The following is a 14,240-nucleotide window of genomic DNA, read 5'->3' as shown; positions in this document are numbered from 1 at the left end:
GAATACTCTTGATGGCTACAACTGAATAACTACTTTATACTATGTTTTAGAGGAAAGGCTCTAACTGGAGATACCATTAACTACTTGCCTTTTCTGTTTCTTGTTGGATAGTGATGCTCCTTTGGACCTGAAGATTAAAGCTAGTATGATTTCAGACATGTTCACACTTGTAGGTGAGTTCAGTTTCAGTCCAGTGTTTTGTTGGCTTAGGATGGTGATAGCGGGTTATAAGTGGGTATGCCATGTTTGTATGGTGGGTGTGTATATATGACATAAGAATGGTATGCTGTAGAATAGTAGAGGTATTCAAACTTGTTTTGTGAAGGGCAGGAATGCTGTAGCTGGAAAGTATATAATCTGAGAGAAGTGTAGGTGTCCTTAGCTGTGTGGTATGAAAGAGTAATGAATAGTGGTGAACAGGGTGTGGGTAAAAAATTCTTCTTGGGGGGGAGGGATGCTGTTGAGTGCCTGACATCTGTATGATGCTTTGATAGCCTAAGGATCATTGGGTAACTCTAGAATAATTACTACCTTTGTTGGCATGGTTCCTATTAAAACAAGTAGGTAACAGGAATGCTATAGAGATGTGAAGGGGTGGTGGAGGAAGAAAAAAAAGGGAACCCATTTTTTGTTTTTGTTTCTTCCTTGGGCCTTCACATGTTTACAAAGCATTGTACTGCGGTAGCTAGCCCTCAGTTTATGGGCCTCACCCAGCCTACAGGCAAATTTTTCTAGCCTCCCAAGAGCCCACCAATTTTGACAGTGGGGAAAAAAAAGTTGACACAGCACAGATGCAACTCTCCTCCTTTCCTGTCATCCGATAAATCATTTGATGAGCAGAGAGAGGAGATAAACCCCCACCATCAGCTGATCTCTGTGTTTTGAATTTGGTTGCATTTCGGTGTTTCCGAGTGGTGCATTTAGAGCATGCATGGAGAACTTTTTCTGACTGGAAGGCTATATCTTTATCTCCCCCACCCCTGGAGGGTCCAAGTTGACCTGTTAGCCCTGCCCACCTGTTAGTCACCTGACGGCGTAGTGACATAATGTGATTCTTTGTTGGGACTTCAAAGCAAATGAGGGGTTCCTCATGCAGGGATTTTTACAAAAGACTTTTAGATACCCTTTCTCTCCTGCATTTCTCTTTCAAACCATGGTGGGTTGAAGGAGAAGCAGCAGTGGTGTGTATGCTGGTTGGAGGAGCACTCCCTGCCATTCATTAGCTGATGAGTGAGTGGTAAGGTTGCACTTTACTCAAGGCTTTCAAATGCCCCCCCCCCCGTGTTTCTCCTTCAAATCTTCATGGATCTGCAGGGTGGGGAGGGCATTTGCGCCTATTCCATCAGCTGATGGGTGTGTCACAGTGCACCTTCAAATGCCCCCTTTTCACAGTTCTTTCATTGGAGGAGTTAAGCTGCTGTTGGCTATTGATATAGAGTTTTTATGGGAATTAGCCCATAAATTAAGTTTTCTGTGGCCTATTTTGCTTCCTTTCTCAGGCTTTGTTTGTCAGGATCCAGGTCAGCGGTTCAGCCGAACATCATACTTTACCCCTGAGGGAAGGAGACATCCTTATCAGAAACCTCAAGTAAGGAGAAATTTGAGAAAGTAGCTGAAAGATAAAAACCTTCTCTTCTGCTATTAACAGATTATGAAGACGGGTTTAAGCAAGGATGACTGCCATTTCATTTATTCATTCTTATCTGACAACTTTGTGATTTCTTTGATTATTTTGTATCTTAGTACTTCATCGCTGTGTATGGCTTCTATACTGCTGGAAGTGAAATTGACCTCTAGATGCTAACCATTCCCCGCACCCAATCCTTTGCTATTTTGATGATGATTATGGTGATTATATAGTGCCATCAGTGTGCATGATGCTTTGGAGTACAAGAGGACAGGTCTTTGTTCCAATGAACTTATAGTCAACACAGGGAAATGAAAAGAAAAGGGTGAACTGGTCATCAGTCTGGCATTTTTCCATTTACATGTGCTTTTGCTTTAGTCTTTTCAAGCAGAAGAGGAAGTTGGTTTTATACATTTCACATGCATGTATAATCCGAAATGTCTTGAGGACATATTTAAGAGGTAAAAATGTAATGATGAAGATGAAGCAAAAGCAGTTGACATTTTACACAGATTAGAAATGTGCGCTAGATGGGTGATAGTTGTAATATCCTGCTTGCATGATGTTCTTCCACTCATGCAAATGTGTTCTCCCTTTCCTCTCCTCCTCACTTTAGCTCACACCCTCAAAATCTGCTCCATATACTTGAGAGGCTCTCTGGAGCAAATTGAGGAGGGAGAGGCATAGGAAATCTGGTCATGCCTGTTGGTGTGAAATCTATGCATTTATGACATGCTACATGAGCAGAGTTGCTTCCAGGGTTCAAAGGGGAACATCAAATCATTATTCTTTGTCTTTCTCTTGTAGCGCCCTGTTTCTGCACAGTCCCGATCAACAAATGCCAAATTGGTAGGTATTGGGCTATTATGTTTCTTCATTTACAAACTTCCATTTGCCTGTTTCAAAATTTAAAGTAATATATTTATTTTGTCTGCAGTGACTTTTAAGGCACTATAAAGGAATGGTAAAGAGGTTCAGGGGAGAGAAATGAACAATGCATATGGAGTGGCAGGAGCTGCAGGCAGGTGATAACCCTTAGTGTGCCTGCCTGCCTCTCTCCCGCACTTACTTTACCTAAAATTGCAGCCATTTGTGTCAAGTGAATCCCAACTTTGTTTGAGAATAAAGCTCACACATTAAACAAGATTATGCATGCTCTGCAAAATATGCATGTTACTGCAACAAATTCAAAAATTAGATTATATGCATATTTCTGAAATATGGAGAAATACCAATGTAAGAGAGAAGAAAGACAAGAAAGATTGTACTAAGAGAAGAAGAAACCTTGGAGATAGGAGACTGGGTGCTCATAACTGACTTAATGATGGCAGAGGCAAGCACACACAACTGTTTGGTATTATTTTCATACAAAGCATCCTAGAGTCAAAGAGGAGGTAATAGACACATCTTGTTCAAGAGAAGAAATGATACTTTCCCTTGATTATGCCTTAAAAATAGCAGAAGCTCCACACTATAACTGACTGGAAGGATTACAGTTTATTATTATTATTATTATTAAGTAATGGGAAAGATTGCTGAACTAGATGAAGTTTTGGGCTGATCCAGCAAACCTCTTCTATGTTCATTCATAAGCCTGAGTTACTTACTGATAATAGGTCTTCTTTTGTCTAGGTTTCTATCTGTCTCTTCTGAGGCAAATTCAGTTTTTGGTTTTTAAACTCTGCTTTTCTGTGTTAAGGGGAATATAACCCATATGAAATAATGGGGCATATTGCTAATATTCATATCTTTATGGAGATGGATCAAGCTGAGCCTTTAATCTGTGGTGCAGCTGAACTTGGTTTTCGTTTCAGCTACTTTGATCTCAAGGTTTAAAAAAACTCTTTAGGAACTTATTATCTCAAGGTCTTTAAATGCCTTTTGTTTTCAGCTTTGACAGTGCAGTTAGGTCAAAAATGTCTTGCCTGGATTTCAGCTTCTGCTCCCCCACCCTTTTGTTTGCATTTTGTACTTGCCCATTACTAACTCAAGCAGCCTTGTGACGTGAGATGGAGCTGAATGCAGGATATGCAATCTTCTGGCTCAGTAAAGATCTTTAGCTGTGGTCATTGTAACACTTGGAACTAGTGTAAATACAGATGAGCTGCATTTCTTTTCCTTACTGTAGCTTCATCTCCTAAGCAGGTTACTACTACAAGACATGGGTTATCCAGCAATTGAGAGCTGGAAATGTTACCCCCCGGGTACCAGAGCCAGGAATATGTGTCATGTTTTGCCCATAGAGACAGAAGCTGTGAATGCTGGCTCCTGCTATTTTGGGGTGTGGTTCTGTGGTCAAACACTGGGAATGTGAAGTTTGGCTTTGGTATTGAATGGGGTGTGGACTTGCTATAGTTGGAGGCAGAGAGTGTGAATCCTGGCATTGGTGCCCTTGGATTCTTCTGCCTCTTGAGTGTGACTCCTGGTTCTGATGCCTGGAGAGTGATGTCTCTTGCTGGGCAAATGACTTTGCTATTTGAAACCCTGTTAAAAATAATTGGAATACGATTAGAAGGAGGGGAAATGCTAAAATCAGGTTTCTCATTGTGATTTTACAGCGTTCTCGGCCGCTGTCTGCCAGTGATGCTGAGATGAAAAACCTTACGCCCTCAGCAAAGGAGAAAACAGTAGGAAGGCATTTTGGCTCCATGCTGGGGCTCTCCATGGAGGAGGTAAGGGTTGTCATGTACTGTATTCGCTCACTGGACATGGTACATGTTCAGAAGAAGGGAGAAATTAGTCACCATGAATGGGTGCATTTGGCTACCAGATGCCTCTGCCTTCTGTCAGCAGACTGAGACTGGCATCTTGGCAGCATAGATAGGGAAATGAAGGGACAAAGAATAAAATGGTTTGTCTTTTAAAAGTGGAACTGTTAATATTGACCCCATAACTAAATGATTCACAGGGATTATGTGTATCTCAATGCATTCCATCCCAAGGTTCACCCTTTCCATTATTTGTTTTTATTTATTTGAAAGATTTATTACTCACCTTTCATGAAAACTGATGCCAGGTCAAGTTACATCAAGACGACAAAAGCAATTCAAACCTAAACAACTAAAAAGCACTAATGCCTTTCATTGCTTGTTCTGATTCCAGATAAAAGTCTTGCGTCGAGTGAAGGAGGAATATGAGCGAAGAGGGGGATTCATTCGTATATTCCCTACGCCATTAACTTGGGACACTTATGGGTGAGCAAAAAATCTAGTTTTGATTCTTTCATCCTGGAATGATAGAAGACATTAGGAGGTAGAATATGCAAATGCTAATTTATTCCCACCTTAGTGGTCTCGAAGACCATTCATTATGCTTTAAATTTCACTTTCAGGGTCTTTTTGCATATCAAACACTATTCTGTCGCCTTTTGTGCTATCTAATTCTTACCAGCTTCCTTATTAGTCTTACCTTTTCCTCCATTCCTGACAGATGAAGCTATTCCCCCCTCACTTTTCATGATAAGCTTTCACTTTTTCCTCACTTGAGTCTTCCATTTTTAAATACTCCTAATCTGAATTTAAGGGACACAGGTGGCGCTGTGGGTTAAAGCCTCAGCGCCTAGGACTTGCTGATCGAAAGGTCGGCGGTTCGAATCCCTGCTGCGGGGTGCGCTCCCGCTGCTCGGTCCCAGCGCCTGCCAACCTAGCAGTTCGAAAGCACCTCCGGGTGCAAGTAGATAAATAAGGACCGCTTACCAGCGGGAAGGTAAACGGCGTTTCCGTGTGCAGCTCTGGCTCGCCAGAGCAGCGATGTCACACTGGCCATGTGACCCGGAAGTGTCTCCGGACAGCGCTGGCCCCTGGCCTCTTAAGTGAGATGGGCGCACAACCCCAGAGTCTGTCAAGACTGGCCCGTACGGGCAGGGGTACCTTTACCTTTACCTTTACCTTTAATCTGAATTTAAACTGACTCCCTTCCTCTTGGTTTTTCAGATCCTATATGGAGCACAAGACGACAATGAACTATATGCTGGCCTCTCGCCTTTTCAGTGACAGGTAGGAAAGTGGTTCCAGGAGTCTGCAGTACAGAAGGAGACCCATAGGAGGAAGGAGAAATGAAAGTGAACATGAAAAGCGGGTTGCTTGTAGACAAAGCACTGGGTCCATTGGGCAGTTGCTTGTAGAATGCGTTTTGGCTCTTAGCTCACTAGCTGGAGCAAACAGTAACAGAAATAGAGTAATTCACAGGCTTATAAAGAAGGCAATTCTCAAGAACATAACAATTGCCTTGGCTGTTCAGATGAAAGCCCTCCTCTATGGGTAAGCTAGCTCCTTCTGGAGGTTCATCAGAAGAGCCTGCTGGATCAGACCAATGGACCACCTAGTCCAGCATCCGGTTCTCACAGTGGCCCACCAGATACCAGTTGGCCAACCAAGCTGATTTGGGGAGTGAGGAGAGAAGGTGAAAAGCCTTGTTATGGAAGCCTTTCTGCGGGACTTCTGCTGATGGGATTCATTAGACGAATCCTGCCTTGGGCTTTTAATGTATCTGTTTTATGTTGATGTAGTATAATTGTAATGTAATCACAATATTCTTTTTTCACTGTTCTGCAGAGGGTCAAGAAGATGCCTAATTTCTAAACGAACTCGGTAAGCAGCTTGTATAGGCAAGTTATTAAAGGGAAAAGGTTGGTTTTGTATTTTTGACCGTGCAGTCACCTTAGACTTAGATGGGACTCTTTTTGTCAAACAATAGAAGGTTGTTTTCAAGGCTAATTGCTGTGTTTGGGGTAGTGAGAAATGTACCCTATGCACTGAGACATCCAGCAGAAGGTCTTTTACGGAGGAATTGGGGTTTTTTTTTGCGGTGGGGGCTGTAGTTGTGGAGGGAAGTGGTAACCTTCTGCTTCCCATTTTCTGTGATCCTCATTCCCTGGCCAAATATTCCTTGCATGGGAAATAGTCTTAAAAGTGTTTCTGTGTTAGGGGGTTCCCTCTTTGGTGGTCTGTGTCATTTCTTTGGATTTCAGTATCGTGGGACTGCTTGTTGCTCTGCCATTATGAAATGGTTGTGAAAGCTGAATTAGTTACTTGCTATTATTGTTTTGCCAAGGTCCAATATTAATGTTCTTATGATTGCATAGTTAAACTCTCAAACGGCTGTTTTTAATGGTGTAAACCGGTGGTCCTGAGTATTGTGTTGCTGGATTTTTGTGATTTTCAATTACTACTTTAAACTGTGTGTTGGCCAGAGAACATCCATTTGTGTGTGTGTGTGTATGTGTTTTCCAATATATAAAAAGTCAGAGGAGAATTCAAAACAAAATGTCAAAAGCATAATAATAATAATAATAATAATTTATTATTTATACCCTGCCCATCTGGCTGGGTTTCCCCAGCCACTCTGGGCAGCTTCCAGCAGAATATTAAAAGACAATGATTCATCAAATAACACAAGCTTCTTACCTGGCCTATGTGGTCTCTGACCAGGAGTTTTCCCAGTTACTTGGTTGTAGAAAACAGTTGTTTAACTGATCTCTAAAAAGGGAGATCAGCATATCCTACCTCAGAACAGCAAAACATGGACAAGCAGGAAATTGCCCCTGGCCATTCTAGAACCAGAGGGAAGTTCTTTCTGTGGCCCTGAAAACTCTATTGAGTTTTCCAGTTCTGCTTTTTCAGTAAGCAAAATCTGAAACTGAAAGAGAAGGATGTGCATAGTTTTGGATTGGCTATCAGAGATTATGATTTAATCTAAGTTGTGTTTTCCAGAAAATTGAAATTAAAATAGAAATTTTAAAATAGTGTGGCCAGTCCCTGCAGAAAGCAGAGCTTGGAGTCACTCCCCATCAGTTGATGGGCAAAAACCTCGTTGGTGTAATGTACATAGATTTGTCATGAAAATTAATAAATCTTTTAGGAAGAAAGAATTAGTCATAGTTTTGTTGTGTACTACCTGTTGGTGGTCCATATAGAGAATTATTGTAGATGTATTGATATTTACAGATTACGCAACAACAGTTCTTTGAGGCCATTAATTAACATACCAATAGATCATGGATAGCTCAGTTGGTTAGAGCATGGTGCTGATAACGCCAATGTCGCAGGTTTGATTCCCGTGTGGGACAGCTGCATATTCCTGCATTTCAGGGGGTTGGACAAGATAATCCTCAGGGTCCCCTCCAACTCTACATTTCTATGATTCTATTATCCCTGGAGTGGCTTTCCTATCAGCTAGTTGTGCCCATTGGCTCATTACAGTACTTATGTTGCATTTTCACCAGTTGATCAGATAACAGAAGGTTAGAGAAGTATGAATTTCTTAGTGCAGCTGGCTGTTTGCCTGTGGAGAAAGAACATGACTTACAGTAAGGTCAGAACACAGAGGCATTATCACAGTTTTAAGCAATAACTGGCTACTTCCCCAATGTTTATAATCTTATTCAGTAGCCTACAGGTGGTGCTCCATTTTTCCTGGTCCACAGCACATGACAGACATAAGGTAGATAACATTTCTGCTGCATCTTGCATTTTACATTGTAGTGTGTAGATCAATGAGCAAGCACTTGTTCTGTAGGTTGTCTACTCTGGCTGTCTTTTGATTAAAAGAGAACAAATAAATATTTAGCAAGCAGAATAATTCAAAACTAAGTCAGACTTAAAAGGAACTTCCCTATAATGTTCTTTGAATTCTGCACCATAGGAAAGTAAATCATTAATATTAAAGAGTCTTCACACTTAAAGCGAAGCTGAGAGAGGGATGCATTTCCATTCATTTCAAAATTCATCCCTGGAAAAGCCTCTCCTTCTCTTCTGCAGTCGGTTCTTCGGGCACAAGATGCCAGTTTCCAAAATCAGCTTTTTCCAGGCAGAAAATTGCAGAAACCTTAGGTTTCTTGCACTTTAACTCCTCCTAGTTAACAAGATATATCATCAACAGGCACAAGACAGAGTTCAAAGGTGCAGTCTTTAAAATCACACAATTCTTGCTCTTTTACTCTTTAGAGGCCTTGACTTGCAACGTGGTCATCTCGCCGCCAGATGTCTCAGGACCGAGTCCAGGTAATAAAACTTTTTACTCTCCCCCCCTCCTTTGGATTTACATATGGCTTCACATACCCTTTGATCCCAACTAGGCAGTAGTTCAAAGTTTTATAAACTGGGGCTAGCTGCAAGCTCTTGTCCCCTCTACTCAGCCTCAAGTACAGTCTCTTCTTCAGAAAATTCACAGATCTCAGCAAGATCTCAAAAAGATACAAGTATCATAACTTCCTATTTTCTTTTCATAATTCCAGCATTGCAGACACTAGAGAATATTGCCAAATCTTGGAGAAACCTTATGAAACGTTTTTATCAGCATCTTCCACATTATTCCATGTATGGAGAAGCACTGAGTTCATTAGGCTAGGGTTTTTCTTCATATTTCCCCCCAAAGTTTGAACTCAGTGAACTCAAAGGCCACGTTGGGGAATTCTCAACCACCTGTGAACTCTGTTTCTCTTCAGCTTCTGAATACAGACATATTTCTGCTGAAGGGTTCCACCCTCACAGTTGCTGGGTTTAGCCAATATTTCTGCTCTTGGTTCATATAACCTTACAGGCTGTTCCAGTAAGACCTCGGGAGTCTTCAGTTACAGAATTATAATTAAAAAGTAAATTTGTGTGCATTTAAGGAGATCAAAGTTTACATTGATTTAAAGTAAATGGAATTAATTCAAAACAAAATATCAAAAACATGGGAATAATAGTTAATATTTCTTACACACCTAGCCTATTGTGTCTGATCCGGTCTTCTAAGTATTGTACTTTTAAAATGATTTATTATTTATTGAATTTGCATACCATCCTTCATCTGAAGATCACAGGACGGTTCACAACATTAAAATGAGAACACCAAATACAGAGGAAACAAAAACAAAAAAATCCCCCTCCCACAAACAAAGGCGATAGAATATTTAATCAGCCAAAGGCCTGATTACAGAGAACTGTTTTAGCCAATCTGCCAGAATATTGTCCACCCCTGCCAGATGTTCCTCTTTTATGGAAGCCAGATGGGTTGTTCTGTTAACCGAATGCCCTCCAGTCCACTTTTTCATTTGACCCACCCTGGTTCTGCTTGTTGCCTTCCAGGTTTAGGGGTGGAATAGACATTCCTCTTGAGGTCCTCTCAGTTATCTAGGAATTCCTTTTCACTGTGTGAGGTATTCTTGTTCTGTGTTAAAATGCACTGTCTTGTATCTGTGTATGTGTGACATAATTTTTTTTGTGTGGAGCATGGTTTATGGACTTTGCTTGTATTAGGGGTTGAGGGGTCTCCTTAGCTCAGTCATTATGATCTGGAGCAGGGGTACAGATCTAAGGCTCCTGGGCTGGATCAGGCCCGTCTGAGTTGTGGATTTGGCCTGCGCCAGGAAGCCAGAACTCGCTGTGAAACCAAGACTCCCAGCAGTGGCAACGGGAGGAAGAGGCTGAGTGGCGGCGGCTCTGCCAATCAAATGCTGCACCTGGTTTACCTCAGCACAGCGCAGGGCAGTATTGTTCAAAGGGCACTGCCCATATTCTCTAGTGGGAAGAGTCATCCGGTTAACTGAATGTCCTCCAGTCCCCTCTTCAAACAAAATCACAGTAGTACCAATTTCTGGGTTTTTTGCCAGGCGCCTACTTGATTGTAGAAAATGCTATTTTATGTAGCTTCCTTTATTTAACCAATGCCTACTGCTTGAGGTTAGACATATGGTTCTTCAGAACAGCATGGCATGGAAGAGGAGGAAATCACTACATGTTCTAGGCTCCAAATATATCAGAGGCACAGAAAACCACTTTTTAAAAAGCTTCTGACCCTGCCTTTTCATGGCAAAATCCAGACTCTCATGCAGAGTGACGACAAATTAACTTTGTACATGTTGGTCACAAGATGCAAGGCTTGCACTGGCTAGTCAGTGATGATGTCGTTTTGAGCTTTCCCTTACAGGAAATGGAAATTAAGCATCATTTATACTGTGTTAATAAGTCTTTGTTCTTTCCCCTTCTCCTACATTTTTCTACTGTTCCTTAGCTTGCGTTAATATATTGTTTTGTATTTTTAATTTTCTGGGCCCTTATGAGTGGTTCTCCCTGAAAACCAGCATATAAACTAATTAAATAAATTTTCACAACTTCACAAAGCATAGTTTGCCAGAATATCAGATGTTCCGTTTACCATTCATAGGTCACATGCATTTAACCTTAAGTATCCAGCAGGATGAAGAAGTGGGGAGAAGATTTGGGAGGTTTTAATTCACAAAGGAAATGTCACAGGCTAATTCTAATGAAGTTTTAGACTGAAAAGATGAATAATTGACAAAACTTTAAAAATCCAACTAGTTTCCTTCACACAGGGCTGGCTCACAACTACACAAACCTGGGATCTTTAAAATGCATTGTATTGCTTTTCCAGATTCAGAGTGATTACTACAACATTGTATGGCGCTTGAATCCATTGAGTTAGCACAGTGCAGTCTGTTGAGGAAACCTTAAGAGAATAAGATCCCTGCTAGATGAGGCCAAGCAGAAAGTCTAGCATTCTGTTCTCACTGTGGCCAGCTAGATGCTTTCATGAAGCCTTCAAGTGCACCAACTTTTTCCCCACTTGTAATTCTCAGGCATCCAGTAGTGGAGAACTTCATTGTAGCCACTATATGAATCTAAGCAGCAGTTCTCAGTTTTCAAAATCCAGTATCCTCGTTATCCTTGCCTGCATTTCAAAAGGGTATTTCAGCATTTCTAGAATTGTTTTGCCTGATGACAATTGAGTCTCAATTCCCACAAGGGGGTGCATGGAAGGAATTACTCCTTTGCATTCACCAGTAGCAAAATATACCTGTGCTGTGCTGGCTGGTGACTATCTCTGTTGCAGTGTTCTTGGCATCTGGAATTGCAGGGAATGCCCCTCCTAAAGTTTTATTGCCTTTCCTGGCATACCATTGGACATATTTTCTCAGCATACAGCTTCTTAGTGGAAAATAGTTTGCTTTTAAGAGGAAAGGAAAATGCTCAGGGATTTTTGGTGGAAATCTTTTGAAACTTCTTCTAAGACAGCTCTTCAGTATAGGAAAACAAATCTTAAAAACAATGAGTCCAATAACTGATGGCTACTGCCATGGCCTAATGGTGCCCTGATTTGATTAGGATTTCAATGTTCAACACAGAGGCTGAGTGATGTCGCATATATCTTATAGCTGGTACGCTACTATAATGGCGGGAATGATAAAGATCTTTCTTCAGATCCTTGTTTTAGATCCTTGTTCAGCTGTACATTGATAGGTAAGCTTTTTCTTTTTAAGGATAGCATACTTCACAGAGCTGTGAGGCTACAAGACTGTTCAGGAGTAGAGTAGGATACAAATGAAACAAATACAGTGGTACCTCGGGTTAAGAACTTAATTCGTCCTGGAGGTCCGTTCTTAACCTGAAACTGTTCTTAACCTGAAGCACCACTTTAGCTAATGGGGCCTCCCGCTGCTGCCGCGCCACTGCTGCACAATTTCTGTTCTCATCCTGAAGCAAAGTTCTTAACCCGAGGTACTATTTCTGGGTTGGCGGAGTCTGTAACCTGAAGCGTCTGTAACCTGAGGTATCCCTTGTATTTGGGCAAGGGATGTCCTGGGAGTAGTCGGATAGTCCTCCCTGGTATTAACTTTCATGTGCACAAATCCAAGGAACTTAATGCTGCATAATCATAAAGAGACCAGTATCTTTCCAGTTGGGCCCATGAAGCAGATAGATGTATGAGCAAATAAACTGCTTCCTTGTTCAACCAGTTTCCTCCCCCCACCTCCCACCCCGGCCCTCCAGCTACTATCCTGTGTGTATAGTTAATATAGAAGCCTAATGCACATCGTGGCTTGTTACACGTGGTTCTCTGAGCCCCAGTAAATACACATGCACACATACATCCCCACTGCTTTGAAGAATGGCATACAAACTTTTGCTCCCGCTAGTGTGACTGTGTGTGTATTCAAAGAGTATTAGTTACAGGTAGGTAACTCTGATTCTTCTGTACTCCTTGTGACTGGATAATTCTCAGAAGTGTACTTGTACTAACTCAGTCCTGTTTGTCTGGTGGTGTAGGAACAGTATAGATTCACTACAGAGACCAGCATATAGGTTTTATCTGGATATAGGTGGGAGGAAAGGCATTGAGGAATCTCCTTGTTCTTGTCTTTTGCAGTTTGAATCTTGCTGGAGAACTGGGTCTGGACATTATGGATTGTAATGCTCAGCTTCATGCTGCTCTGTATGAGCGGAAGCTCCTGTCACTAGAGGTACGGAAACGAAGGCGGCGTTTTGGCAAACTGAAACCAGGAAATGCAAAACTGTCAGGTACATGCGAGTCCTGCCTCTTTCCCCATATTATAACATTGGTGTCTGGGTTTAAATGGTGGTTAGCTTCTCTTGCCATGTGTAGATCTTGACCATATCTGGGCTAAAAGAAAAAAGATTGTGTACATCAGATATTTCCTGTGTTGGTGATCAGTTGCTAGCATGTATTCTATGAGTACACATGGTGCATGTGAGAACCTAATGTTTTCTGCCTTCCTTTACTTATCCTAAAATGTTGAGAACTGGACTTCTGTTTTTGACAGGGACTTCACAGTCAACTGACTTTGTCCTCAAGTCAGAAATGGAATGTGAAGAAGAGGAGGAGATAGTGGAGGAAGATGAAGAACTGGAGATACCTCGGGAGGAAACAGCTGGCTCTCTTAGGAACATGCAGGTGAAATTTAAGCCAGAGTTGCCAGAACAGGTGGAGCATCCCAAAAAGGAAAAGTTGTCAAAGGAGTCTGAACAGAAACCTGTCCGTGAAGCTCTGCTACTTCAAGCCAAAACGGAACCAATGCCAAAAGATGCTGAGCTTCCATTTAATTTGCTACAGGTTTTACAGGAGAACAGTAATCTAAGGTAGGAGCTTTAATGAGATTTATTTGACTATCATTGTGGCAAATATGAGGCAAGCATGTAAACCAGAGTCCTTGTCCGCTTGTGAAAAGGCATGTTTTTGTACTACACCCCTGTTTTTTAGGTTGTAGAGGAATTGCTTCATAAAACGTATGCTTTGGCCTCTTAATCTTCCCTAGGCCAATGGATGGATGCTACTGTTGATGCCCTGCATTCATTTAGTGCCCCAAGTGTACCAGATGCTATACAGAATACTAAAATAGTTTGTATACTTGTCCGATTGGCTTATTCTATTTGCCTGCTGGTGGGCAAAAGTGAAGACAGTGTTGATAAGAAGCAATGAGAATGAGGTAGGGTGTTCTAATGGTTCAATAGAGAACTTCCATTGCCAGTGTTTAGGTAGGGGTAGAGAAATCCATACTGGTGACACAGTACATAATTTGCTTGTTAGATCTACTTTTTCCTTTGCTATCTATTCTTAGCTAACCCACTGTAGGAGTTAGGTGAGTTACTTTTTGAAGCATGATAAAACAAATGTATGGTATGATGTACAGGGGATCAAAAAGGAAGAACAGTTGAAGGGTTAGAACAAACAGGTCCTTGGGTGATATGTCTTTCTGCTTTATGATGTTGAGTTGTATTGAGTTGTATGATGTAGAGTTGTATTGAGACAATAAATTGTCCTACATGCTTACCTTGAATAACTTGCACAGTCCCTCTTGGGGTTTAGAGAGAAA

At 41.4% G+C, this 14,240-nt stretch overlaps 1 protein-coding gene across 4 annotated transcripts in view; it reads left to right on the top strand.

Annotated features, from left to right (window-relative positions):
- TTLL5 (tubulin tyrosine ligase like 5) overlaps positions 1–14,240 on the top strand; it is a 108,458-nt gene that overhangs the window by 35,583 nt on the left and 58,635 nt on the right. For all 4 annotated transcript variants that reach the window (XM_081909118.1, XM_081909120.1, XM_081909119.1 and 1 more), the window contains exons 14-23: positions 112–173; positions 1,500–1,588; positions 2,435–2,476; positions 4,186–4,299; positions 4,730–4,821; positions 5,560–5,622; positions 6,181–6,216; positions 8,572–8,628; positions 12,776–12,927; positions 13,191–13,506. In XM_081909118.1, coding sequence (XP_081765244.1) covers positions 112–173; positions 1,500–1,588; positions 2,435–2,476; positions 4,186–4,299; positions 4,730–4,821; positions 5,560–5,622; positions 6,181–6,216; positions 8,572–8,628; positions 12,776–12,927; positions 13,191–13,506 — 1,023 coding nt within the window. The remainder of the gene's footprint in view (positions 1–111; positions 174–1,499; positions 1,589–2,434; positions 2,477–4,185; positions 4,300–4,729; positions 4,822–5,559; positions 5,623–6,180; positions 6,217–8,571; positions 8,629–12,775; positions 12,928–13,190; positions 13,507–14,240) is intronic.

The sequence above is a fragment of the Podarcis melisellensis genome (genome assembly GCF_964234715.1).
Source record: "Podarcis melisellensis genome assembly, chromosome: 1".
NCBI lineage: Eukaryota > Metazoa > Chordata > Lepidosauria > Squamata > Lacertidae > Podarcis > Podarcis melisellensis.
The sequence above is the reverse complement of the archived record's forward strand: the minus strand, read 5'-3'. Positions and strand labels throughout refer to the sequence as shown.